General features: G+C 36.3%; 1 protein-coding gene across 1 annotated transcript in view; it reads right to left on the bottom strand.

Moving 5' to 3' along the window:
* The window catches only part of ANO9 (anoctamin 9), a 567,237-nt gene that overhangs the window by 20,931 nt on the left and 519,115 nt on the right, over positions 1-27,191 (bottom strand). Inside the window, exon 19 of the mRNA XM_044082760.1 lies at positions 25,333-25,426. Within this exon, the coding sequence (XP_043938695.1) occupies positions 25,333-25,426 (94 nt within the window). The remainder of the gene's footprint in view (positions 1-25,332; positions 25,427-27,191) is intronic.

Raw genomic sequence — 27,191 nt, 5'->3', positions numbered from 1 at the left:
TTTAGGGGTAATAACTCCAGGAAAAGAATCGAATGAATGGGTATCCTCAATGGTCATAGCTCATAAGAAAAGCTCAAATGATATTGAAAAATGTAGAGATCCCAGAGATTTAAACAAAGTGCTGAAATGTCCTCAGCATCTGATGCACACAGTTGAAGAAGTAGCACCTTTTATTCCAAATGCAACAATTTTTTCAGTCTTAGATGCAAAAATAAAAAAAAAACTGTTTTGGCAAATTCCACTGGATCACAAATCTTCATTGTTAACTACTTTCAGTACACCATTTGGTAGATACAAATTCTTGAGAATGCCATTGGGGATAAATTCTGCCAGTGAAGTATTTCAATGTGCGATGGAACAAATTTTTTCAGGTTATCCATGTGCTATCATAATCGATGGCATTGCTGAAGGGGGAACAGTGAATATGAACATGATAGAAACCTCAAGAAATTTCTAAACCATGCATGTGAAGTCAGTCAAACTGAATCCTCAGAAATGTAAATTCAAACTGAGAGAAGTTACTTATGTGGGTCATTTATTTACTAGTTCTGGCTTACAACCCGATCCGTCTAAGCAACCTGCAATTCTTGAGATGCTAGTTCCAGACAGTGTCACATCTTTGTAACATTTTCTAGGTATGGTCAACTATATAGGAAAGTTTATCCCTGACCTGTGTGAACTTTCAGCACCATTACATGAATTGACATGCAAAAAATGTGAACTGGTCCTGTTTAGTCCATCACCAAAGACCATTTGATGTTCTGAAACAGAAAACTGGCAGTCCACCCACTTTGACACATTATGATGTTCACAAACCTGTAACTCCTTCATGTGATGCTTCTAAGTATGGTCTTGGTGCAGTATGTCTTCAAGAAGGTAAACCACTAGTTTATACATTCATAACTTTAACCCAAACTGAGATGCAGTATGTGCAATTTGAGAAAGAACTTTTGGCAATGGTGCTCGCATGTTTAAAGTTCAATGATTATATTTATGGTAAAGATATTCAAACAGAGTCTGATCACCAACCTCTAGTGACAGTTCTGAAAACTTCAATCCATTCAGCCCCAGCATGTCTGCAAAGCATGATGGTAAAATTGCAAAAATACAATTTCAATGTTGTTTATACAAAAGGCAAATATTTTTACCTTGCAGATGCTTTGTCAAGAGCACCCTACACAAACTACAGAACAGCAGGATAATGAGAAAGCAGACTCTGAAGTTAAGGAAGTCAGAAATTTTTCCTCATCACATCTTGATGAACTCAGAAATCACACAGATTGAGAACCTGTTCTCCAGAAGTTGAAACATTTTATCTATCAAGGATAACCAGTACTACAAACTAGTTTACCACCTGACATACAGAAGTATTTTCCTTACTGAGATTAGCTCATGATGGAAGATGGAATCATCATGAAAGGTCTTCAAGTTGTTATTCTTTAGCATTACAACAGGAATATATCAAGATCTTGCATCATGGTCACAAGAGTACTGATTCAATCAAAAGAAGGGCAAGAGACATAGTATTCTGGCCTTTGATATCAAAAGATATAGAGAAGAAAACTCCAGCATAGTACTAAATCCCACCAACAAAAAGAACCACTTCAGCTAAACCAGATTACTGAATTACCATGGTCAATGGTTGCTACTGATATTTTTGAATGGAATGGCCAACATTACTTAGTGTTAGTAAACTCAAGTGAATTGGTTTGAAATTGACCTTCTTCCTAACTTAATGCCCAGCACTATTACAAAACTGGTGAGATATTTTTCTGTCCATGGTAGTCCACACAAAGTCATGTCTGACAACGGTACATAGTTTACAAGTCAGCAGTTCAAGAAATTTGTCTTGGGACTTTGTCCATGTTACTAGTAGTCATGCATATCCACAGTCCAATGGATTAGCTGAGTGTGCAGTTCAATGTTTTTTTTAACCTTCTTAATCTCAGAAACATTCACCAAGCTAACTTACTTGGTTCATCTGCTCATAGATTAATGTTTAGACAGACAACAACCTTGCTGATCAGTAAACAACTCGATTTCAAATGCTAACAGATTGGTCTAAACCCAACTTTTGAAGAAATGCCAGTCACAAAAGTTGTACTACAATAGATCTAGCAAACCTCTTAGATCACTAAGACAAGAAGAAATCATAAGGATGCAAACAACCAAAGGATATGACTGAGTGGGTATTATCAAAAATGTTTGTGAAGAACCAAGATCGTATATCATTCAATCAGAAGAAATGGAATTCAGATGCAACCGAAGACACACATTACCTATCACAAAACCTATGACGCAACAGATTGCCTGTCCCAATGACTCTAGTCATATGAATGTATACATAACTGTTCCAGTTTCAGAGGACAGCGTACCTTCTGTGTCTTCTACTTCTGTAAATAGTTCAGCAGTGTCTTCAGATGTTCCCATATCACAAATTTCTTCAGAGAAAGTTTCTCCTGTGAAGTCTCAACAGAACCTTTATGCATCCAGAGCTGGGAGAGCTTGTAGGCCAAATTCAAAATATTTGAAGGCTTGGACTTGAGATCAATGTGTTGTTGAAATGTCATTGATGCATTCTCATGGGGAAATTGTTTTCTTTCACTAAGAGGGAGGATGTAGATCCCTGTGCATGTTGTACTTTACCAGCCACTGTAGCACTCAGCAAGTGCATGAAATTATTGAGCACGTGCGAGTGCAATACCATTTTGTACAGCCAGTCAGAGTGAATGCAGGCATGAATGGAGATGCACATGTGAGTGTGCTTGAAGTAACGAGTCAGTCAGTCAGCTTAAGTATATGTTCCAGTTCCAGTTACGGTTCCCAATGGGATCATGTACAGCAAATATCTTGAACCCATACACTGCTTCATTGTCTCTTTTGAATGCATGAGCCAAGTGACATCAGAGATTTCACTCTGGCTGCAACTTATAACACATAAAATCTCTGCACGCATGGTGGTTCTAATGGGCATACTTACACTTCTGGGAAGCATTTTATTTCAAGCAGCTTTTATCTGATTTCTTTTATAACGGTATATCAAAACCACATGATCTTGTATTGCTCAACCCACTGATGCACTCCAGTGGGACTTTCCATTTTCCCTACTGCAGTATGACAAATGAGTTAGTAGACATAACCTATGGGGGTTGGGGAGGCTGAGTTATGCTTCTTCATATTGAAAAATGAAAGTTGACTCATTTTAGAATTACTTGGTTGAACACAGAGAAGCTTCCTAATAACTACCTTATCTGTTTGCAAAATCCACATTTCAGCGGAATTCAGCAGGTTCCTTCTGAAGACTATACGTATTTACTCTATAACCCTTATATATGTACCACTGCTTTACATGCTCAAAACTTGCATGCAACATCTAGAGAGTTTGTTTCTCAGCCACAGCAAGTTGTCCATGTCAACAAACCTTTGTCTTAAGTGTCCAATATACCTGGTGTAAAAATAATGACAACCCAAGTGTGGTGTGATAAGTAAATGGCTTTAGCAAGTGCATCAGATTTAGGCAACCCACTGTCATGGCAGAACTTCTTGTAACCCCAGTGGTTCTAAACCATGCTGACAGACTCTCTTTTTACTACCTTTATACTCATATCACTTAAGAAAATGTCACCAGTGAGTAGCGCTTATCCCCTTTCATGGTCTTTTTTGCCCCAGGCAACTTTTCATTATAATGTCTACCAAAGAGGATGCCTCACTACTTACTAAGCTAACTGGGTAAATTTTGGTAATGGTACCCACAACTGCAGACATTTTCAATTGTTCTGCATGTAGACCATACTTATTTTGAAGAAAATGAAAAGATGCCAATACTAGGTTGTCTCCTTCCATTTCTGTTAGATTAAGAAAAGAAATTATACCCATCTTAACTCTGTCTTGCCAGTTATGTTATGGGACCCCAAAAGGCAACAGTGAATATCCCATATCAGTGAGTCCAAAGTCCATGGGTGAGTTATGTATGTTATGCTTCTTTCTTCTTTTTCTCAAAACCAACAGTCTCACTGATAATATGCCACTATCTGTGAATTTTAGGTAGGGATTTTATGGGCCATGTCCCGCTTATCAAATTTGACTCAATGTAAAGGCAACATGGTATTGAGCAGTATTAGTGAATTACAGTACCCATTCACTGGATGCAAAAATAACCCTTCTTTTGCTCAGCTATTCATAGTTGAGACCCATTACAGGGACTATGCCTAGACATACAGTATAACAATGACAAACATCTTGAGTATGAGCATTATGCCCATAATGAAGAGTCTCACTCTTTTCTGTATGTGGAGCTTCTCCCAGTTAGACTAGACATTAACTTCAATCTTTCTTCTTGATTTTGTGTGCAACTAGATACAGGAATGTGTGGGTAGATCCTTGCAACATACAAAGCACAGGGATTTGGCTTAATGTTACAAATCAAAGCAACCACATTGACTGGAAATAACTTCAACATCATGCATTCAGTTTCAATAATGGAAAAATATGAATGGCCTGCTAGTAGCTCATTTTACTGGTGATTTCACTCTTTGGAACACTTGTTGAGTGAACAAAATCAACTATGTAAGTATGCACTTGGTTTGAGGACTACACAGAACTACCATCCTCCTAATACCTTACCCAATGGTTCATTAGCTTGTAAGAATTGGGAGGATGACATTGGGCTCCCATGCATAGCCTTTTTATTTTCTCCATATCTTTTGGGTTTCTAATGCCATGACAAAAATGGATCCCATTCCTAAGTCAAAGTACAATTGAAATTCATGAAATTAGTATTGTTTCACTCTTTGATGTCAGCCAAAAGTGCTCTTCGCAGCACCCGCAATGTGCTCAGTAATGACTCCTGAAATTCATACGGAGTTACATGTATTGGTAGCATATCTAAATATGATTGTAGAATCTTTTTTATAAGAACCATTACCCCTACTACTATTAGAACTATCTGGGTATCTTTCTTCCACATTGCTCTTATTTCTGCTTGCAAATCCTGATATTTTATAACTTTGTGTCTCTCTCTCTATGCAGGAGACTGCAGTTACTCGGTGTGGCAATTTCAATAATCAATGCTACTTTTGTCTTCTTTTCTTGGACCACTATATCCATTTTTCTAGCTTCTATCTTTTGAACTGTGGGTAATGGATGATCCCATGTGATGTAGACTTCATCAATTTCTATGATTCTTTGTGACTTATGTTTCCAGTGTTTTTCGTCCACTTCAATACCATTATGTTTGCACAATTCCTAGTGCGACAGTCTCACCACATTATTATGCCTTTCAGTATACAGTCCTTCTGCGATTAGTATGTCGCAGCCAGCAATCAGGTGTGCAAGTGTTTCCAATTATGTTTTGCAAAACCTACATTTGTCTTGTTTCTCCCACATGTTCAATGAACTTTGTAAACCAACATGTATATAGTCCACTATTTTGTGCCGCCAATATTAACCTTTCATCTCTTGGTTTGAATTCGCCTTTCCTTAACCATTTCTTTGTTCGTTCATGATCAACATGAGGTTCTTCCTGAAGTTTTCTATACTTGCAACTATATTTATGCATTTTCCACATTTCTTGTCTTCTCGTCTGGTCCTTCACCTTACATTCTCTCTCTCATTTTTTTTGGCACATTCAGTTGCTGCCTGATTTTTTATCCACTTCTGGTTTGATTTCCATTCCTGCTTGATGCCGATATGCTTCTGCTAGATTAAGCAAAAAACTCATCTTAGATTTACTCTCCCTTTCACTATGTTTGGGTCTTCTGAGGTCAGCAGATATGTGTGAAGATCCACAACTGCAGATCTATACATGTAATCAATTTCAAAGATGCCCATCCCAACTTCAGAATGGGGAATATATAATCTTGGTATGCACTGAATTTTTATAAATCATTTGGTGAGCATGAAGCATCCTTCTTGTTTTCCTATCTAATCTATCCAACATGTTTTGTGGCTAGTCAGTCACTCCAAAATTGTAAATTAGGGTAGGAAGAGCAAACTGGCTTACAGATTGGATTTTGTTCCTAGATGTCAATGCTGTTTTCAGGATTAATTTAAGTCTTGAAATATTCCTAAGTTTTATTCACATTTGTTTGTATTTTATCTTTGATCCTTCATCAATTCCCAAATATTTATATACTCTTTCTTGCTCAAGTTCTTTTATATCACATTCTTGTCTCAAACTGATATTTTCCTGGTGTTGATCTTTTCCTGCTTTAAAGGTTGCTTTTGCACATTTATCAAGACCAAATGACATTAGTATATCATTTGAAAAAGTTTTGACAACTTGCAGTTGTGCTTTCAGTTCCTCATCTGATGAGCTATACAGTTTTAAATCATCAACAAAGAGAAGACGAGAACTCTTTACACTCTGTTGTTGTCTAGGAGCCAAATTGTAGCCATGGCCTAAGCTGTTAAGTAGACAGCTTAATGGGTTAAGGGCAAGGCAGAATAGCAGCGGTGATAAAGAGTCACCCTGGAATATCCCCCTTTGAATTTTTATCCCTGGGAAAATAATTTGTTTTTTATCATGGCTTAATTGCAAAGTGGTCTGCCACTGTTTCGTGGTCACTGTAATGTAGTCGATCAGTATAAGATGCCTCTTATACATTTTTAAGTATTCTTTTATTCATGAATGTGGGATTTTATCAAATGCTTTTTTGTAGTCAGTCCATGCTATACTTAGATTCTTCCCCTTTTTACAGTTCTCCACTATGACTTTATTTAATAACAAATGATCCTGTGTTCCATGTGACTTTCTTTTATTGCCATTTTGTTCTACTGCCATAACTGAGTTTTCTTCTAAATAACTATAAACTCTGTCAGCATTGATTCCCATGTATAGTTTATACATCGTCGGAAGGCAAGTTATTGGTCTATAATTTTTAGGGTAGCTTGCAGGTTCACTTTTAAGTAGGAACATTATTTTTCCTGTTGTTAGCCAGGTTGGTGTATGTTCAGTGTGCACATATAAATAGTTCTTACTCGTGGCTAAATCTTTGTGCAAAGATAGTAATACTTTTAGCCAAAAGTTAGGTACTGCATCTGGGCCTGGGGTTTTCCAATTAGAGGCTTTTCTTAACTTTATTTCAATCTCTTTGGCTGTTACTTTATCCCATTTCATATATTGTAACCTTTAAACTTCTTATTCTTTCTTTAATGTCTTCTAACCATTTAGCATCTTTGTTATGTTCCACAGGACCTTCTTAGCAATCTTTCAATTACTTTTACCTTGTTTCCCCAATTCTCTATAAAACATTTTTGGGTCATCAATAAATTGCTTATTTTGTACTTTTCCTTTATATTTATCTTCATATTTTCTAAGTTTTTCCACCTGTGCTGAAATTTTTAGTTTATTATTTGCGATAGTGCATGACAGATCCTGGTCTGTTTTAATACTGCACATTGATTTTATCACATCCATCTTTCTTAGTATTTTGTTGATCTGTTCCCTCTTTTATAGTCTTCTAACAGTGACACTTCTTGTCTTAACTGCTTTATAGTTTTCTCGCTTTGATATTTCCATGATGGTATTCACTTTCTCCCCTTCCTTTTCCTCACTACCCTGTGTTCTTGTGGTAGAACTTTATCAGTTATTAATTTAGCTGCACAATAATATATCCTGTTTACTTATGTTATATCGCATGGATCTCCATGAACAGTCCTAATTACTGTGATCATTTGTTTTATCAGACTTCTGACTTTTGGGGTTTTATTAACCTTTTCTAGTCTATTTACTTCACTGATCTTGATACATCTGTCTCTGTCTAGTAAATCAATCAACTCTTTTCTTAGCTCATTTTCTTCCAAACTGAGGGCACATCCCTTGTTTTCCATTTATTGCGGGCATTCTATAGAAGGTTCATAGCCTCTTTATACATGATGTGGTGTCAGGTTAGAGAAAACTGATTTTAAAATGTAATGTATTTTCTTTCTTATTTGACTGTTGTGACATTTGTAATCTATATTTGCACATTGTTTAATCTGCAATATCTATATCTATTTATTGTGAACTCAAACAAATGTGTGTAACCCTTGTGACATTCCCATTTGAATGAACCAAAAAGAGATGAATAACAAAACAGAAATGTAGGAAACTTGTAATTGAAATGTAAAGTACAGCTTTCTGCATTTTTCCCAAAAGACCTAATTGCTTATGTGTAACAAAGTCATGCAACAGTCATAAAATGCAACTGCAAGACTCTTCATAGGAAGCAGTGATTAATATTTAAAATAATAATCTTTTCCATAATTTGTAATCTAGTAACGTAGCAAAACCTCTTTGTTGTGTAATTAGTCTTTCTTCTGTTGTGTGGGAAAAAGAAATGATGTAATCTGATATAAACCCCCCAGTTTTCTGTGGGAACAGAAATTATGAGCTGAGATGTATATCTTTAGAGCCAAAACAAGTTGGACAAAGAGATTTTGGTGAATACATTGAGAAGTTTCATCATTTGCAATTCTGGCCTGTGTAACATTTTAGTAGTTAACATACCGTACAGTCCAGTATTTACTTCAGTTAGAGAAGGCCAGGGTATGTACTTGGGTGTAGAAAAGATTGTTCTTTAAATATTTTGTCTTGTACAACTGACTGCTATTTTTATATTCTTTGCAAATTGCCTTGATCTCAGTATATTTCATATTTATTAGCAATATCTGTATTGTTTAAGTAATGTATTTATTCATTTTAAGAACTTATGGCTGATATTTATTACTTATTAAGCATTATTTATTATCTAATAAAACAATATTCTTTTACTCTGTAGGATGTCAAGCTACAGTATCCACCACTCAGCCCATTACTATTTTCTGTATATCATTTTTATAATTTATATTTCATTAATGCAAGAGTGTACATTAATCATTAGAAACTTTAGTCCAATAATTCTTTAGTGGTGATAGTATTACCTTGCCAGAGTACAAGCTGTGGGGAACCGGAGAGTTCGGCCAGCCTACCCTGGGAATTGCAGGTGCATGTGTACAATAATTTGTGAGGCATTTACTGTGAGAAATGCACTTGAAGCCAGTGTTGTTCACAGAGAGATCAGTGAGAAAAGTGTCAGAGTGGTTAGGTTAAAGACTCAGCTCTGTAAAGGGGTCGGTGTACAGCCCTAGGCTGGGTGTGGATAGTGAGCATCCATACAGAGGAAAACAGGCATATTCCACTTATGCTCATGTGACCAGGTCGCATTTGATGAACTGGGTGTTGAATTAGACATTTATGTGCACTTTTCTAACTTGTATGGAACCAGTGGGATGACACAAAAAAACATCAACCAGTAGCATTACAACTATTTGTTATACCGCAGCAGATGCACAGAGTATATCCTATGTTCATCATATCTACATGTAGTATGCTGATTGGGAATGACATAATGGTTAAGGGGTTTACCAAAAAAGTCAGAATACAGGGTTTGATTCTCATCTTTAAGGGAAACTGGCGAGACTTAAAATGGCCCACACGGGCATCTAGGTTACTTCCCTATGAATCTACGAACCAGATAAGTGCCAAACAGGCCATCCCACATTGATGGTAAGTGGTGGTATCCTTGACACATGGGAACTGCAGAGGACAAGTTCTGACTTTATATCAGGACTGTTAGTTTTGGACTATGTTAAATCTCTATAGCCATAGTTATAAACTACTGAGTGTTCTCAAAGCCTGTATTACATTCCAAAGGCAGATCCACTAGACAGAGTCAAAAACTTTTTTATAAGTCAACAAACACTGCCACTGCTGATTCTTACTCATCATTCTGGGTCTGCATCAAATACACCAAGACTAAAAATTATCTGCATTTGTCTACTCAGGGATGAATTCTGCTTGCACTAATGACAGTCAAGCCAGAAAGCTCTCTCTCTAATCTGTTTGCTAACACACAAGCATACATATTAATGTCCACATTTACAAGGGAGAACAAGCGATGCTTGCCCACCTTAGAGGAATCCTTTTCAGGTTTCTGAATTACTGTGTCAACACAGAGAGATAATGATTTAAGTGACAAACAACTTACCTGGATTTCAGTGTATACTTTGGTTATCAGCTGTGCAAGATACTTCCTTAACTTGTAATACGTTTCTGATGACAATCTAGTCATATACTGCATTGCTTTCCCATTGGGAGATTTCTTAATAATAGAATTTCCTTTCTTCCATAAAATAAGGGACTGCAATTCCTCTTTTTGCTGGCAAGCAGACTAAGAGGAATAACCTTACCTAACAGGCTATCCACTTAGCCTATCATTCCAGTTCGTCATATTTTCAGCATGCAGGTCAGCAATGGCTTGGTCTTTCTAGGAAATAATGACATTTATTCTTGATTGACATTTATTTTGTTTGAAGTGCCAGGCTTGATCTTTGCCAGTTATATCTCCAAATGCACACCTTTTTGTTGTAGCCTTCTCTAGATATATTTTGATAGAATTTTTCCTTACTAGGCTGTAATATTTGTGTGTTTTTTTACATCTGTTTAATAATGACTTGTCTTTAAACATAGCATTTCACCATTGCCTCCAAAGTCCACCAGTCTATGCATTGTCCCTTCTTGATCCTCCAGAATGGTCTTCCTGGGTGCTTTACACACACACACACACACACACACACACACACACACACACACACACACACACACACACACACACACACACACACACACACACACACAAGCACATGCACACGCGCACACGACAGGAAGCTGAAATGATTCCCATCGGGGCTGGCCTTAAGCAGAGGCCAACTAGTCAACTACCTAGGGCACTCTTCTTAGAAGGTGCTCTTTCTGACTTATTTATTTTTTAGGGTAATGAAAAATTAAATTTTGCTGCTCTAAAACATGTGTGGTGCTCTAGTTCTACAAAATGCACCTGCTACACAAAAGGACAGGTGCCCCGGGGAAGTTGCTTCAATTAATTTGACCATTCAATTCAAAGTTGTATCAGAGTTACTTTGTGGGGTTTCTGTCTCATGTCAACATTCAAATAACAGGCGCAAAACCATCATGCTGACTAAAGTAAAGGCTACCATCACTGTGATGCATGTATTTAACTTAAAAGTGTATAATGATCTTCTTCAATATACTGCTTTGCTCTTCACGGAGTCAGGATAGGGAGGGTATTTAGCTGAATTCTGGAGAGGTATGGTGTGAGACTGAATCACTGAGGTATGTGTTGTTATTTATTTAATTAATTAATTTATTTATTGTTATGATGCTGGCAGCATGCAAACAGACTTTTTTAGACAATTCTATGGCTGCATGATGTGTGTGGAACAACTGGGAATTCTGTAATGTGTGGCACCTTGTCTGTTTTGGTTACTGGCAAAGTAGAAACTTACTGAATGGCCATGGCATCAGACCTCATGGCTGTAACTGCTGTGTAGGGATTGCGGTCCCTGATTTTGGTTCAAAAACTGTCCCGATCTCTTCAAATCCCTGGTAATTTTGGGAGAAAATGTGGTGGATTATACTTAGCTAAATTAGCATATCTGACTGCAACCACCTTACACTTCTGCAGTTGCCTTTCTTGCATACTCAAAATTTGGGGAAGATGTCTTCAGAACCTTTTTTGTGGCATAACTTTCAGCACAGTAGGTTTTAAACAACCAGTGGTGTCAACTACTCATTTTTTTTTTTCGCCAGGCTGAAATACCTGTGAAGATATGGAGGATTTTCCACATTTTTCTTCTATCCCTCTGCTTAGTATCTACCAGCATCATGCCCCACCAAAATCTATCTATAACTTTGCACAGGGTGATATACTATGCACATTGCTAGGCTTTTGTTCAGAACACAGTAACTAATGTTATATCCCACCATGGAACATGATTCCTTCTGCTTGTATTGAACCCACTCAGACAATCCACATTAGACTGAATACTCACAATCAAACAAAATATCCCCCTCTGGATACCTACCTGACACAATCAGTGACCAACTTCCAAATTTTACAAATAGACAATAGTACCCTATAAACAAAAATGTACTATACAACCATGTGTGCAGCCTAAGCACATAAAACAAAGATCTTTTCATCTTTTACTTGGCAAATTATAATTTGAATATTTTAAAGAACAGTTTCCAAATTCAACACAGTATTTTTTAGGATACTAATTTACCTAGCTGCAGTAAGAAAAAACAGAATTAAAGCTAACTCAGCACCATGGCTAATGAAAGAAATAAAATAATGTTACAAAGAAGTAAAGCCTGTAAAGGTTGGTCAAAAAACAAATCACTATATGCATTGCAAAAATACAGACATTAATGAAACCTGGCTAAATAACACATTAAATCAGTCAAACAATCCTATTACACAAACCTTCAACATAAACATCAAAATAATCCAGATCAATTCTGGCCATAAATTGCTAATTTACTGCATTCTGGACACACCACAACACTCTCACCTATTTGATTTAACAACAAATATAGCATTACTCCAAAGTTTAACATTAATTTCATGCAAATTCCACTGTCTTTACTCAAAAATAGCTGTCCATTGCTAGACTATCATTACAGAACTTCACTTCAATAAAAAAAATATCTTTAAAATCTGAAACCAGCCATTCTAACCACAATAAACTTCCAGATGAATATATTAAAATTGTAGCTGGTGCACTGGGTGGGTCTATATCATAACATCAAAGTGTCAAAACTTCGAATGTTACAACATCGAACCCAAAACCACGAAAGCTTAAAATCTCGAAGACTTGAGAACAGCAATTTTTTTCCCTGGGAAAAAAAATCGTTGTTCCAGCACAAAATGCGAAACACATAAACACTACAAAATACTTTTAATTTCTGTACCTCCCTACTTAACTATACCAACTCCAAGATCGCACCACAGTGGAGAAAATAGCAGAAACAGCCCTCCGAATTCTTTCTCTGGGAAAGAATTTGATGTTCCGCGGCTTCGATATTGCCAGACTTCGAACTTTCAAGTTCGAGTTTTGGCATTCGAACTTTTCAGCGTTCGATGTTTGGATATACACCCCACTGGCCTACCCTGTCTCTCTCCTCATTAACCATTCTATTAATGAATACTGTAATTCCTCCCCTGTAGAAAAAAAAAACATTCATTACACCCTTACATAAAGGAGAATTTCTACTACTTTCTCAGACTACAGACTAATGGATATCATAATCCCTCTCTCAAATATTTTAGAAAAATGCACACACTCAACTCTTAAAAAAACCTCTTTGATAATAATCTCCATTTTTAAGACATAGCATTAATTTCAATTAAACAATACTGTAATAACCACCTTACTTAATGTCAACTAATGACATCAACATCAAAAGAAATGAAAGTAACCTGGCAGTTGGTGGAGTGGTTAAGGCTGTGAGCTGTATTTCCTGTGGTACTGTGTTTGTTTCCCACATTCATTTGCCACGTGCTTGACCTTGAGCAAGTCACTTAACCAAACATTACTCCCAAGTTGCCCTTGAAAAGGGACTTTATGTCCAGTGGGACTACCTGGTTATCAAAACTATTACACTCCTACTACTAATACATTGTTTCACCTCTCTTCCTTGACCTATCCACCAAAAACTCCTAACACAACTCTCTTCCTTAGTCCTCAGTCACTCAAGTTTCTTATGGTTCCACAGTCACTTATCGAACGGGCAAGCAAGATGTTAAATGATAGCAAGATTTCTTACCTTTCCTACCTGTCTCTGCTCTTGTGCAACAGGGATCCATCTTAGGAACTCTGTTCATTAAAATGTTCATAAACAATCTCCACAGTTCAGCAATAAAGGCTAACATAGTGCAGAATGCAAATTAATCTATGCTTACCCGCTCAGTGCCAGACATAGCAAAGAGGCATTCTTATCCGCAAAAACAAGTTATCAACTTCTGAATGCAAATAAAACCAAACTAATATCATTCATACCTACACAAAACACAAACCTAAGGTACAACGTTCACAAAAAAAAAAATAAATAAATCAGCAAACAGTACCCCTACAGAAATAGTAATGCTGCTAGTTATCACAATAGACAAAAATCTAAGATTTGATCAATATATTCTGCAAACCACTGAAAACAAAACAAAACACCAGAGAGCTAGACACTATCTCAAAGACACTGCTGGAAAAAAAAAACTGCATCTTCTTATCTAATTCCATCACTGCTTGTAACATCATCAGTCCTTACCAACCTGCACACCGCCTATAAGACAGAACTAGATAACTGACACAACAAGATAGCAAACTTTATACCAGCCTCACTCACAAAACCAAACAGCGACTGGCCCTGAACCAACTAAACTAGCTTCAACTTCCACACTACCTATCAAACACACAACTAATTACGCCCACAAATGAATCCAAAAACTTGAAGACTTCCTTCAATGTACAATACCACACAGCACTACTTGCCAAAGAGGGGTGCATGATCAAGCACTCATTTCATACTCATAACTACCAATTCCAAGGATGCTGCAGTGCAAACTTTAGAACCTCATCCTACTCAACATAAAACAAATAGGGAAACTGAAACCCTTTAAACTCAGGCTTAAACCGCACTTATACAACTCTTAGTTATGTTCCGGCTCAGCACCAGGATAAGACTGCACAATCACGCCCTTACAGCAACCAAGCAGACACTATACTTTCAAACGAGTGACCGGCTGAAAAATACCTTTGGCACATATTACTATGTTGGTTAAATGAACAAACAACTTTCTCTCATGTAACTTTGTTTAACCTTCTTAAACGATGTATTTTATGCTTTACAAATCCTAATCTTATTTCCCTAACAAAATCTATTGAGGCATAGCCACTTTAGAGATATGTACGAAAACTGAATTAGTATTCTTATTTGTGATTTGTGTATATGTAAAAAAACTGAATCAATCCTCCTATATGCAATTTGTGTACATATACCCACCTGAACTCCTCCTTTTGCTGCTGAATGTTTACTATTTCTGTATCAAAATGACTTGTTATATTGTTTAAGCTTTGCAATAGATATTTAGTGGTTATGTTGTTTATGCTTTAAAACAGACATCAGGTTTACAGATTAGGTTTGTGGGTTGTAACTGGTATTTGTGGTTTTAACTTTGTAATAGGTGGTATTATTATTATTATTATTATTATTATTATTATTATTATTATTAGTGGTAGTAGTAGTATTATATGTCCTTACATTCACTGCTGCAGTATTCTTAACTATATGGGATTCCCTGATGTGGAAGCCTGACATCCGGCCAGTCTTTCAATAGACTTATGAATTTAAAAGGAATGCCAATCACCACCATACCCACGCTGTATAACATAAGGCATAAAGTGGATGTTCAGGCTTACCATAAACAGAACTTCTTTGCTGCCAGTCAGAATGCATCTTTTACACCATCAGCCTGTTTACCTGTGCCTGTTTTCTGCCATTCAACACATTTTCATTCTTTCTTTTCTCCAAGGCCTCTCAAGGTATTCACAGACAATACCACACTGATGTGGTACATCAACAAACAGGGAAGAAGGAGATCTTTTCTTCTTTGCCAGTTGGAACTTCTGGTATGGGATCTTGCTGTCAAGATTCAAGTGACTCTTCAGGCAGTTTATATCCCTTCTAATCAGAACATTGTGGCAGACACTCTGAGCAGATCCTTAACTCAGTTCTATGAATGGATGCTTGACAGGGATGTGTTTCTGGGCATTATCCACCAGTGGGGTACTCCTCAAGTGAATCTTTTTGTCTCACCTCTGAACAGACCATTTCCTCTGTTTAGTTTCCTCTTGAGCTTTGGTACTCTCCCATATAGTTAGTACAGTTGTATAAAGTCTTAAAATAATGGTAGATGTCCTTGCCTTTACTGTTGCAATACTCGCTCCTTCCCTCCATCCCCCTAGTTCTTTACCTTCCTGTATGTACACATTACCTCTTGGGTTCCTTGGACTGGTGTTCCTTCTGGGGCAATTGGTTCTGTTTTTGGTAAGCCTGCACATCACCTTTATGCCCTAAGTTATGGAGGACGGGTATGGTGACATTCTGCATACCTTTTAAATTCAGTAGTCTTTGGAAGACTGGCCGGACGTTGGGCTTTCAAGGCAGGGGATCCCATATAGTTAAGAATATTGTAGCAGTGAAGGCAAGGATATCTACCATTGTAATAAGATTTTACACAATTGTACTTTTTTAAACAAGAAACATCTTTATTAAATTATTTTGTATGACATAGGCCATGTTACATTTATATAAATGGCAATAAATCATAGCGACACAATCTGAGCTGCAAACATTATACATTCCAAACTGTGTGACACAACAGTAGCTGCAAATATTATACATCACTTTTAAAATATCCAGTCATTGTTAGTCAGCTATTACATAGCTCATTCAAATCCTGCCTTCTTTTAAACCTCGCTCCTCCTCTGCATGTATTGATCCCACAGTTCTCATTTTTTCCTACATAATTTGCTCCTACCTTTTTCTATATATCCCAGTTCCAGTTGTTTTAACTCTGTTACTATCTTAACTACTTCTAGTAAAGTTGGTTTAGACTTTGATTTCCATTTTCTAGTAATTGCTTTTTTGGCAGCCATCATAATTAGACTCAGCAAGGTCTTATTATGTCTAGGCAATTCCAAGTTTGTATTATAGTTAAAAAAAAAATAATAATTTACCTAGTCAATCCAACTTGCTCACCCAGCATCTCTGACAGAGCAGTCTGAAGGGAATCTTTAAAATCTACCAACTCCTTACATTCACAGAAAATATGTTCCCATTTACCTCTTTCTGCCCCATCACACCTCCAACATTTGATGTTTACCTGAGGAAAAATTCTTTGAAGTCTCCTTGGGGTATAAAAATACCTATGTAAGCACTTCCAGACAAAAATCCAAAATCTTCTAGCTTTTGTTGCATATTTGGGAGGCATACATATATTCCCCCATTGTTTCTATGGGAATTGCTTATGTAATCTCTCTTCCTACTCCTTCCTAACTTCCTCTGATTGATTCTTATAGTTACCACACAATATTGTATATGTTCTTCTAATTATTCCTTTCTACTCTACCAGTGATGGTCTTTCATTTAAGACCCCCCTATTTATTTCTCTTTGGCCATATTCTGACATCACTCCTTGATATGGAAGGCAATCTTTAGCCTGCAGTCCAAATAAGTTCTTGGCATGTTCACATTCTCTTACCTTTCCCTCTCTAGTTATTTGATCCCAGTACATTGGTTCATTTGCCAGTTTTCTCCAATACATTTCTGCCCCCTTTTTGCCTGTTGTCTGTATCCCTAATTGCAGTCATCCCTAGCAGCAAAATTTCCTTTCTCCATTCCCATGTTGGCTTAGTTCTTAGAAGACCTTCTGCTACTTTATGAATATAATATTCTGTATGATTATTGTTGTCCTCCTTAAAGGTCTGCATCCGAAATCCCAGTCTCTCCCCGTTACTTGAGCTTCCCCCTGTTTAATCATAATCTCTTTCCATTTTGAATTATAGTTTTCTGCTTGTTTTATGTATAGGAACTTCACTGTGTTGCTCTGAAATACTCCTTCAGCTCGGTAATCCCAATCCTCCCTGTTCTATTGGAAGAATAAGCTTATTCTTCTTGACTCTTGCCATCTTTCCTTTCTACATAAATGCATTCAGCTCTTTAACTGCTATCTACAACTTCTCTGCTTGATAAAAATATGCCTGACCTATGTACAAGACTAAAGACACTAAAAACATTTTAACTGCTTGTATTTTACTATTCATATCCATATAACACCGCTTCTAATTTCTCAGTTTTTGAATTATCTTTTGTTTAGTCTCTTCCCACAAATCCTTAGCTGCCACACCAGTATCATTTTAATCTATACTCCTAAATACTTAATGTTATCATATCACCGTAAATAAGGATATTGCTGAACCAGTTTGTATGTGGGCAGATAATTTACCGCTACTGCTTTTGTTTTTGCTTCATTCATTTTGTATCTTGAAAAAGGTTTTAAACTCTCTCAGTATGTTCTACAATACTGTAATGTCTCTTTCTGGTTTTGCCAGGTATAAAATAATGTCATCTGCAAATAGTCATCTTTTCTTGACTGCAACACCAATTATATCCTTGAATTTCTGAGTCCCTTATTTTCTTTGCCAACGGTTCTAAATACAATGCAAATAACAAAGGGGAGAGAGGACACCCCTACCTGGTTCCTCTGCTCACAGAGAGATCATCAGAGAGGACCCAGCCACTTTAATTTTCGCCTCCAATCCTTCCTATATTCTCCTAATCAACCTTATAAGTTTATCAGAAAATGCAAATGCTTCCATTGCTCTGCTCATAAAATCCCAGCTTACTCTGTCAAATGCTTTCTCTGCATCAAGACCCACCAGCAACAGTGGTATTTTCTTACATTCTGCTTCCCTCTAATCATCACTGTTCTGTTTATGTTGTCAAATGTTTGCCTCCCCTCCACAAAACCAAATTGATCCATATCTATCAATTTTGGCATCCCTTTTGCCATTCTTTTAGGCATTATAAACATAAACACTTTATAATCATAATTTAGTATTGAAATGGGCCTGTATGAAGCTGGATCTGCAGGATCTTTACCCTCTAAGTAGCACAGCTACTGCTGCTTTCTTCCAGGATGTTGGCACTTTTCCTTCTCTTAAAATACTGTTAAACAAAACCTTCCAGATCTTCATTAGTTTTTTTTTCCTTCTAGCTTTCAAACCTCTGCATGAATACCATCTGATCCTTGGAACCTTCCTTTAGATTGGTTATGTATCACCATTTTTATCTAGTCTCCTCCTATCCTAACTGTTAGTAGTTGAGCCTCCTCTCCTTCTAATCTCGGCATATTTAATTCTTCCATAAACATTTCCATTTGTACCTTTTCTTGATTTCCATATTTCTCTGCTTTATACAGACTTTCAAAGAATTTCAGAAATATTTCTAATACTTTTACAGGATCCCTAGTTATCTTTCTTGTAACAGGCTCCCTAAGCTTGGTGACAGCCCTTTCTACTTTCTGTTGTCCGAGTTGTGCTAAAAGTTTTTCTGCTCTAGATTTATTATCAAAAAAACAGTAGCTTAATAGCAATCTTTCTAAACTCGTACAGATTATCATAGCAGTCCCTTATTTTCTGTTTAGCATTCTATAGATGCTCCTTTTCTTGTTGGTGAGATTCCCCCTATTTTGTAATACTAAACAATTTTGTAAGTTTCTATCTTCTCTAATAGCTCCTGAATAATTTCCAGTACCCATTCCTTAAATTACTTTTTCTTCAAAAGATAGGTGGGAAACTGTCAGTGTCTCATTTTTATTTTATTACCCAGTGTTTTTATTTTAGTTCTTATTGGTGTATGATCTGAAATAATTATTTGGTACATATCAAGACCTTAAACTAAATGCACATGCTCCTGTGAAATGTAAATGCTGTCTAGCCTAGCCCAGTTTTTACATCTTGGGGAATAATATATAAATTCAGTCTGAATTCCTAGTAATAAATTCACATCTTCTATGCCAAATGTTTTCACAAATATTTTTAAAAATCTACCCTCCTTTATTATATTTCCTTTTCTGGGCCTCCCAGACACATCTTCACTGTTGCAAATCAAATTCCACTTCCTGCCTGTAAGTAATATTCTTTGCTGAAAGTTGATTATTTCTCCCAAAATTTCAGTTTTCAGTGGAATATAAATACATGCCAGTTTAAAACTCCTCCCTTGCCAGTAGCCCCTTAGTACTACAAATCTACCATTACTGTCTTTTTTCCTCTTCTATTACTACTGGAGCTCCTATTGCACTTTATACAAGTACTCCTTTCTTACTTTGCCCCAGGCATTCTGCTGAATAACCATCCTGAAAACCTTTCTTTATCAAATTCACATATTCAATTCTTTCCAAGTGTGTCTCCTGCAGCATAGCTATTTGCACTCTACATTTCTTAACATAGTTCACTACTCTCGGTTTTTTGGATTTATGTGCAAGACCATTAATGTTTAAAGAAGAATCATATTCTTGAGGGATTACTATTCGCACCTTTTATGTAGAACATCTTTTTTGTTAAATGTCTACTTCCAGCTTTTGTGATACATACTTGCACTGTTTGTTAGGTTAATCTATTATACAACTATTTATTGTCATCTCTATTTGAACCTATGTCACATCTTGCAGAACTTTCTGTTTTACTGAAAACCCTCAAATGAAAATACACACACAGCACCAATGCCCGCCTAAAACCTATTAACTTAATAACACATAAAACTGTACATCTTCAAATATTGAAGCTTTATCCCTTAATAGGAACATAAGTTCCAAACTGACAGCTACACACAGACTTGAGCTAAACAAAAAAAAGCTTATTCATGCTAAGACACATGGAAGAGACTCTGATTCTATTAAATGCTGTCCGGTTTTGCCTTAGCTTTATAACTTTCCCAGCTTGGAAACACTTGAATGCTTTCAGAAAACATTTTCATCAAGCCATTTCTCTTTATCAGATTGTCTGCTAGTGACATGAGAACCATACAGGACTGTTTACTAGAACAAAATTGTTATAATATTCAGTATTCGTTTTCTTGCTTGCTTTCTGTCAAAATGTGTTGCTATATAAAACTAACACAATCATGCCCCTATGTAAGAATGAGAAAAAGCACACTAACTTTTCTTTTGCCATGCTCTTTTAACCAGATCCCCCAACTTTTTTTTACAATGCAGTGCCTACATTTCTTACAACTAAACAAGGAGAAAGAGAGGAGAAGACAGGAGAATGTATTGGACATTATTGTTTTTTTTTTGTTTTTTTTTGCTTTTCTCCCTGGCCTCCTCTGAATGAATAGGGGACAATTGTCCAATCAGACTATACTGGTCAACAAATGCAAAATAAAATAAAATAAAAATAATTTCCTTTCACTTACCACCAAAGCTAATGACCACATGAGATACCAGGGATACAGATTGATGAATGAACTAAAAACATCGTCCTATGGCTCAGCTTTCTCTTCACCATTACAGCCAGCATAACTGCTACTGTATAGCCACCAATACACTTATCCCTGACTCCATCTCCTAGTTTCTTCTACCCTCTTATAAGTAAAACACTAAGATACTTATTTTTCTCCACCAGAGCTAGTTCTTCAACTCTCATCTGCACAGAGCAATCCACTCCTATCACTTACAGAACCTTATCCTTTAAATTGATCGTGTTTAGTTTCAACCCAAAAGCTCCATACTCAGCAGCAGACTACTCTTACACACACCAGAGATCAGTCATTTCAGACAAGAGAACATCACTGTTTACACACTAAAGAGAAGGCATTCCTTATCTCTACAGACTGGGTAATCTCCAAACCATAGCTCTATCTTTATATATTGTATGCAATTCCAAATCCCCCTAGACTGGGTAATATCCAAACATTAGGTCTATCTTCATACACTGCATGGAAATCTCTATCACCCAGGAATAGGTAATTTCCATACCGTAGCTATTACTTGCAGCTAGTATAAAAATGCTAATGTAAGTGTCTCAAGGCTTGTAAATTACACCCACCAAATTATTGTTTGCTATTTATTGCCAACTTCTTACACATTTTTTATTTATTTATATTTACCTTTTGTCTTGTTCTTGGCTTATAGTTGAAAAGGGTCTTTAAGCACAATTTTCTTATGAGTAGGAAGAGAAAATCAATTGTTTTACAACAGCTTACATGTCAGCAGCTTGAGATACACTTGCTACAGGTTGCAAGTGCTCTCTCACCAGCTCATTCATACTTAACTACCTATCCATCTCACTACTTCACCTTATTCAACTACATAGCCCTTCCAAAGCTGTAACTCTAACCCTAAAATTCCTACTCAGTCCTTAACCCGAACAGTAGCACTCCCTTACTGCTCCCTAACCCTAAACTCTCAGATTGTTCCCTAAATCTAAACCTCCACTCCCCTCTACCTAAACCTAAAGCCACCTAAAACATCCCTAACCCTATTATCCATGTCCCACTCCATAAACCTAAAACTCCCTTCCTGCTCCTTAAACTAAATATCCCTAAATTCACCTTCTGCTGCCTAACCTTAAACTCTCCTCCCACTCCCTAACCCTAAAACTGCATCTCCTTAAACCTAAACCTCAGTCCAGATCTCTGTCTGAGACCCTAACCTGTATCTCCTCCAAGACCCCCCCCCCCACAGCAGTCATAATTACCTTGCTGGTACTTGCCTCCTTTGTTTTTAGCAATGTGTGATAGTTCCACTCTCCTCTCTCTCTCTCTCTCTCTCTGTGGCTGTCACACTTCAAACATGTAACTGACGTTGCATCCTATGTGAGCTAGAAAATTACCAAATCCCTGACTATCAGACAGTAGCCTTTGAATGTCTAGGACCCAAGCACTTGAAGTCCTGTTACATACAAAATTTCTCCACATTTCAATTCAAGTTATCACATGTAAATAAGTCTTGTAATTCAGACTATCAAAGCCTTTTACAAACTACTTTTAACAGATATTTTTGTTAAGAATATAACTAAGCTCCTCTTCAATTAACCAAGATCATACTTTTCCTCAGGATTATCCAAGTTCAAAAACTTTAAACTTTTATTCTCAAAAGACCTAACCCTATATTTCCTTGATGAATTTCTGACCATAAATGGAAGCCCTTAAACCTTTGCTAAAAGGACAACCTAGGGAAGGAACCGGTCACTCCAAACAAGAACAATGTATAGTAACTAAACTCAAAAAGCTATTATTGTCTTTTTAATCTAACATGTTTTTAAAAATCTGTATAAGATCTGTTGTATTTTGTGATTGCTATTGCTAGACTGTTTTGTTACACTATATAAATTGCATATTTTTCTCCTCAGCTGCATTACTAAATGAAACAATATGTAACTATGTAACATATATGTAACTTACTGACAATGTGGAGCTTTTCTCCCCGGGCCTCTGCTGAAAATGGACATGTATCCAGTCAGACCATCCCGGTCAACAAATGTAAAATAAATAAATAAATTATAGCACTGAAGGAAATGGTGCATATTTGAAGTTAGTAGAAACCTGCAGTCCATGCATCTTGGTCTATAATAATAACTTGTACTAGGCCATGAGGCTTCTCTTAAGCAAAGCAATAGAGACAGTCCTATTTAAGTGGCACATGTTGTCAAAATTAAATTGCATACAACTTGCTACAGCCATTCTAGAAATGTAAATGTTTTGACTCTCTCAGGCCATTTATCTTTTAAACTAACTTGCTGCAATTCAAACTTCTTTGAGAAAACAAAAACACAAGCTAGCTTAAGACATCCATCATATTTTTTCAGATGCTTCTGTAAAAATTTAATTAAGGATTGTCTCTAACTTGAATCTTACAAATAAAATCGGCAGAAACATTTTGTATACAAGACCTATAGTAATGCATTTACTGAGTAATCAGATATATTGCATTAAACTTCTTAAACCGTTTGTAAAACTAATACATTTCTAATGAAGTTTTCTGCATATTAATTCTCCTGTTATACAACTTCAATTCAATTCCAACTACTGGGGACCTTTAATATTTTCAGTTTTGTCATTATTTCCATAGAGCTTGCATTCTCTCATATAACTTTGTAACATGGCTGTTTCCATTTTATAATTAACATTCATGTAGTCTGAGGCATAGTTAACTCATCAGTCCACCATCAATAATTAGTAAATTATAAGAACATATAGAAAAAAGACATGCTACTGTTACCTTTCTAGACCACTACAGTTCAGCAGCTTGAAAATTTCACAAAACGCAGATGAAAAGATGGATAGGACAAAGACACAGTCCTTTTTCATGACTGCTGATATTATATAAAACAGCACTTTTATCCCACAAAGGAGGTTAAATTAACTAGCCCTTGTATGCAAAGTATTTTATTCCAAACTACAAACAAACATTATGAAAATGTACTATAAAACCAACAGGATACATTTTTATTTTCTCTCTCTATTGGTCTCACCTTTTTCCTCATGAACCTTCCTTACTATATAAGAGTACCTTTTTTAATACTTATACTCTGTTTATTTAAATTTTCAGGTGTGGTGAAAATACTTTTAAGAAATTTTAAAATAATACCTGGCTTTACAGATCAGTATATTTTAAAATATTGAATGAGCCTTTCTTTCCATACTTTGATTCAGAGCCAAAAGCAAACACCATACAGTAGTACCTTATTTTTTTTAGCTGTGTGAATAACAGGAGGCATTTTCATAAACCTGGAGTTTTAAACAGGTTTAAAGAACTGTAGGAACAGACTGAAAACCTATAAACAATGCATCAGTACAAGATGACACTGTGAACCTGCAAATAATGCACCTGAATACAAGGTTCTGGTAATGAATCCCAAACCAATAAAGAAATGCATACATAAAAAAAATAATTATATATACTGAAATCATCATGCCCACATAGTGCCCAAATAAGTCTGTGCCCTTGTAATCAATTCAGTATAGTTACTTTTAGCTATTAGTTTCTCAATCAATTATTGATTTTTAGAATAGCCACACTGAATGACATTCAGCATGTTCAAACAGTTTAAAAAATGTAATGTAGTACTCTACTATTTATACATTTTCATATAGTCTTCCTTTTTTAATAACTGGGACATACTATGGGTATGAAAAAAATGACTTTTTTTTTAGATGTGACTACTTTTATTAAGTCTTCCACTTTCCACATACAACTATTATTAAAATAAAAAAACTTACAATCATTCTCTTTTTTTGACCTCACGACTAATCCTTATACTCAAAAATGTAGATGATCAAGGGAATTACAGTTGTTGACATACCAGACATAATTTCAAATGGAAACTGCGATGGATTAGATATACATGTTTGTTTGTTTGTGTGTGTGTGTGTGTGTGCATGTGTGTACACACCCCTGTTAAAATGCCAGTTTTTTATGATATAAAAAATGAGACCACAAAAATCATTGTGTACAATTCAAATGAAAAACAAACAAATCTGTTAGGAGAAAAATATAAAAAATAAAAAGCCTCCAATAAGCTGATTACAAAAGTGTGCACACCCTTAAACTAATACTCTGTTGAAGCACTTTTTCATGTAATTACAGCATTCAGTCTTCTTGGGTAGAAGTCTATCAGCATGGCACTGGGCCTGGCAAGCCACATATTTGTTAATCAGAGAGTTATATACTGTTTACCTGATATCAACCACACATTCAACATTAATTGTTACATACAGCCTGTTGGATGGCATCAGAGTTATTAAACTGAAGACAAAACTTACTGGCAAGTTCTGATTATAGTTGTACTGTTAAGTTCTGATAATAGTCATACTAATAAGGTGGGTGTCAGATGCATATAGATGGATATCCAGAACTTGGTAAAAAGGATCAAAAACTACATACAATAACTTACCTCAAACAGTATGACAAATGCTAGTCTTGCTGCAAAAATATGCCAGAACTGAACTGTATGACGATAATCTTCTTGATTTCTATAATCCCGATACCTGAACACAAAATAAAATCAGAAACATTTACATTACCTTTAATCAAGTTCTCCTTATAAGGATAGTATGTACTAAGAGGTATAAAATCATAATAGACCATGTATGCAAGCAGAAATGAGATCAATGTGGTAGAAAGATTCTCAGACAGTTTGAAAAGCAGTAGGCATAAATGAACTAATAAAAGGGAATTTACAATTGTACTTAAATATGCTACTACATGTAACCACATATGATCTGCAAAAGGAGGCAATTTTGAGACCAGGGCAGTGTTGATAACTGTGAACATCATAGACTGAAGTAATAATGATTTCATTATCTCTTTTTAAGCCCTGACCTAGGAATAGAGTCCACTCCTGTCAAGGAATGCTAAACACCTCAGCATTTGGAGAAATTAAACAGAGACAGTGTTGTTTTAATATCCTGTACAGACATAGCTCTCGACTGTACAGATTTTTGCAGAATTTCCAGATGTTTGCCTCATATTTTGGTCCATTTTTTCATAAAACTGTGTTTTTCTAGAAAATCATTGAAGATTTAAGTGAGAAAATAATGACAGCCATTTGAGTTTCAGACTTCATACTCCAGAAAATTCATGCTATTGCAAAACCCGTTATTCTAGCTACTTTCTAAATTTGTAAGAGCAATATTTAAAATGTGTCCCTACTTTTGGGCCTTTTGTCCTCCAATTAGTTTTGGCTTTGTCCAGATTTCTTGCTCTAAGCGGTTGAGAGGTATGTGTGCAGACCTTAAACAATCATTGGATCATAGGAGATTAAAAGGCTATTGACCTGCATTTAGTGATGACTATCCATGTCCAGGAGGGTTGTGGGCGCTATCCCAGGTAAGAATTTAGGGTGCCCTGTCCACTCATCCTGGTTCCTCTTTAACAGTGTCATAGAGGTGGCTCTGCTTCACATGAATTGACAGCCTATTCCAAAAACATGGCAGTCACTGGGAGATAAATCTGTCCCTCCAGCATGTCCTATTTAATTCACAGGACATATTTATATCCCTGGAATGGATAGCTCTAGACTCATTTGATTTACAGATATTCAGTAAGTTCATTAGGTATGGGTCTTGGGTTGCTCTGTAGGCCAGGCATAAGTCTCCATTAAGAAGTCTATATGATAAGGAGTACACTTTTTTCAGTCCATGTAAGGTACATGCTGGAGGCCCTTTATCTTCTTTGTTAGAAACCTCTGAGGTCTCTAATTGCTGTAGGTGCTTACTACGGTGCATACCGGAAGTGGTGTTATACTAAACTATGGGCCAGATAAGTGCCGAGTATTGGGGGGGGGGTTATAACACCTTTTGCTCTCAAGGCAATGCCTTTATTAATCAAGTGAGCTAAGTGGAAAACTTTCCTTACAACGGCAGACATGTGGTGGTCGAAATTAAGGTTGCAGTCAACCTTTGATCCCGGGTCCCTTACCACTTCATGGGTATTTAGGATATTGTTACTGATTTGATAGTGTGAAGGGACATTGTTTGTACCAAAGTGATTGATGATGAATTTCTTTGCATTCAGTTTGAAACCATGACTAATACACCAGTCAGTAGTCTGTGTGAGACCATCCAGGAGTATACTGACATCATTTGGGGATTCAATGATTTCTACTAGTTTACAGTCATCTGCAAACTTGGTCAGCCACAACTCTTTAGTTTTGATCTTATCTTCTGAGAAGTATATTCCAAACAGTAGGGAGCCTAAGCACTGACCCCTCTCAATGGTAACAGGTAACACAAACTGCTTATATAGCTTAGA

Source organism: Protopterus annectens, chromosome 9.part0 (assembly GCF_019279795.1).
Source record: "Protopterus annectens isolate FY-2018-M chromosome 9.part0, PAN1.0, whole genome shotgun sequence".
Lineage (NCBI taxonomy): Eukaryota > Metazoa > Chordata > Ceratodontiformes > Protopteridae > Protopterus > Protopterus annectens.
This window is presented reverse-complemented; position numbering and strand designations above follow the sequence as displayed.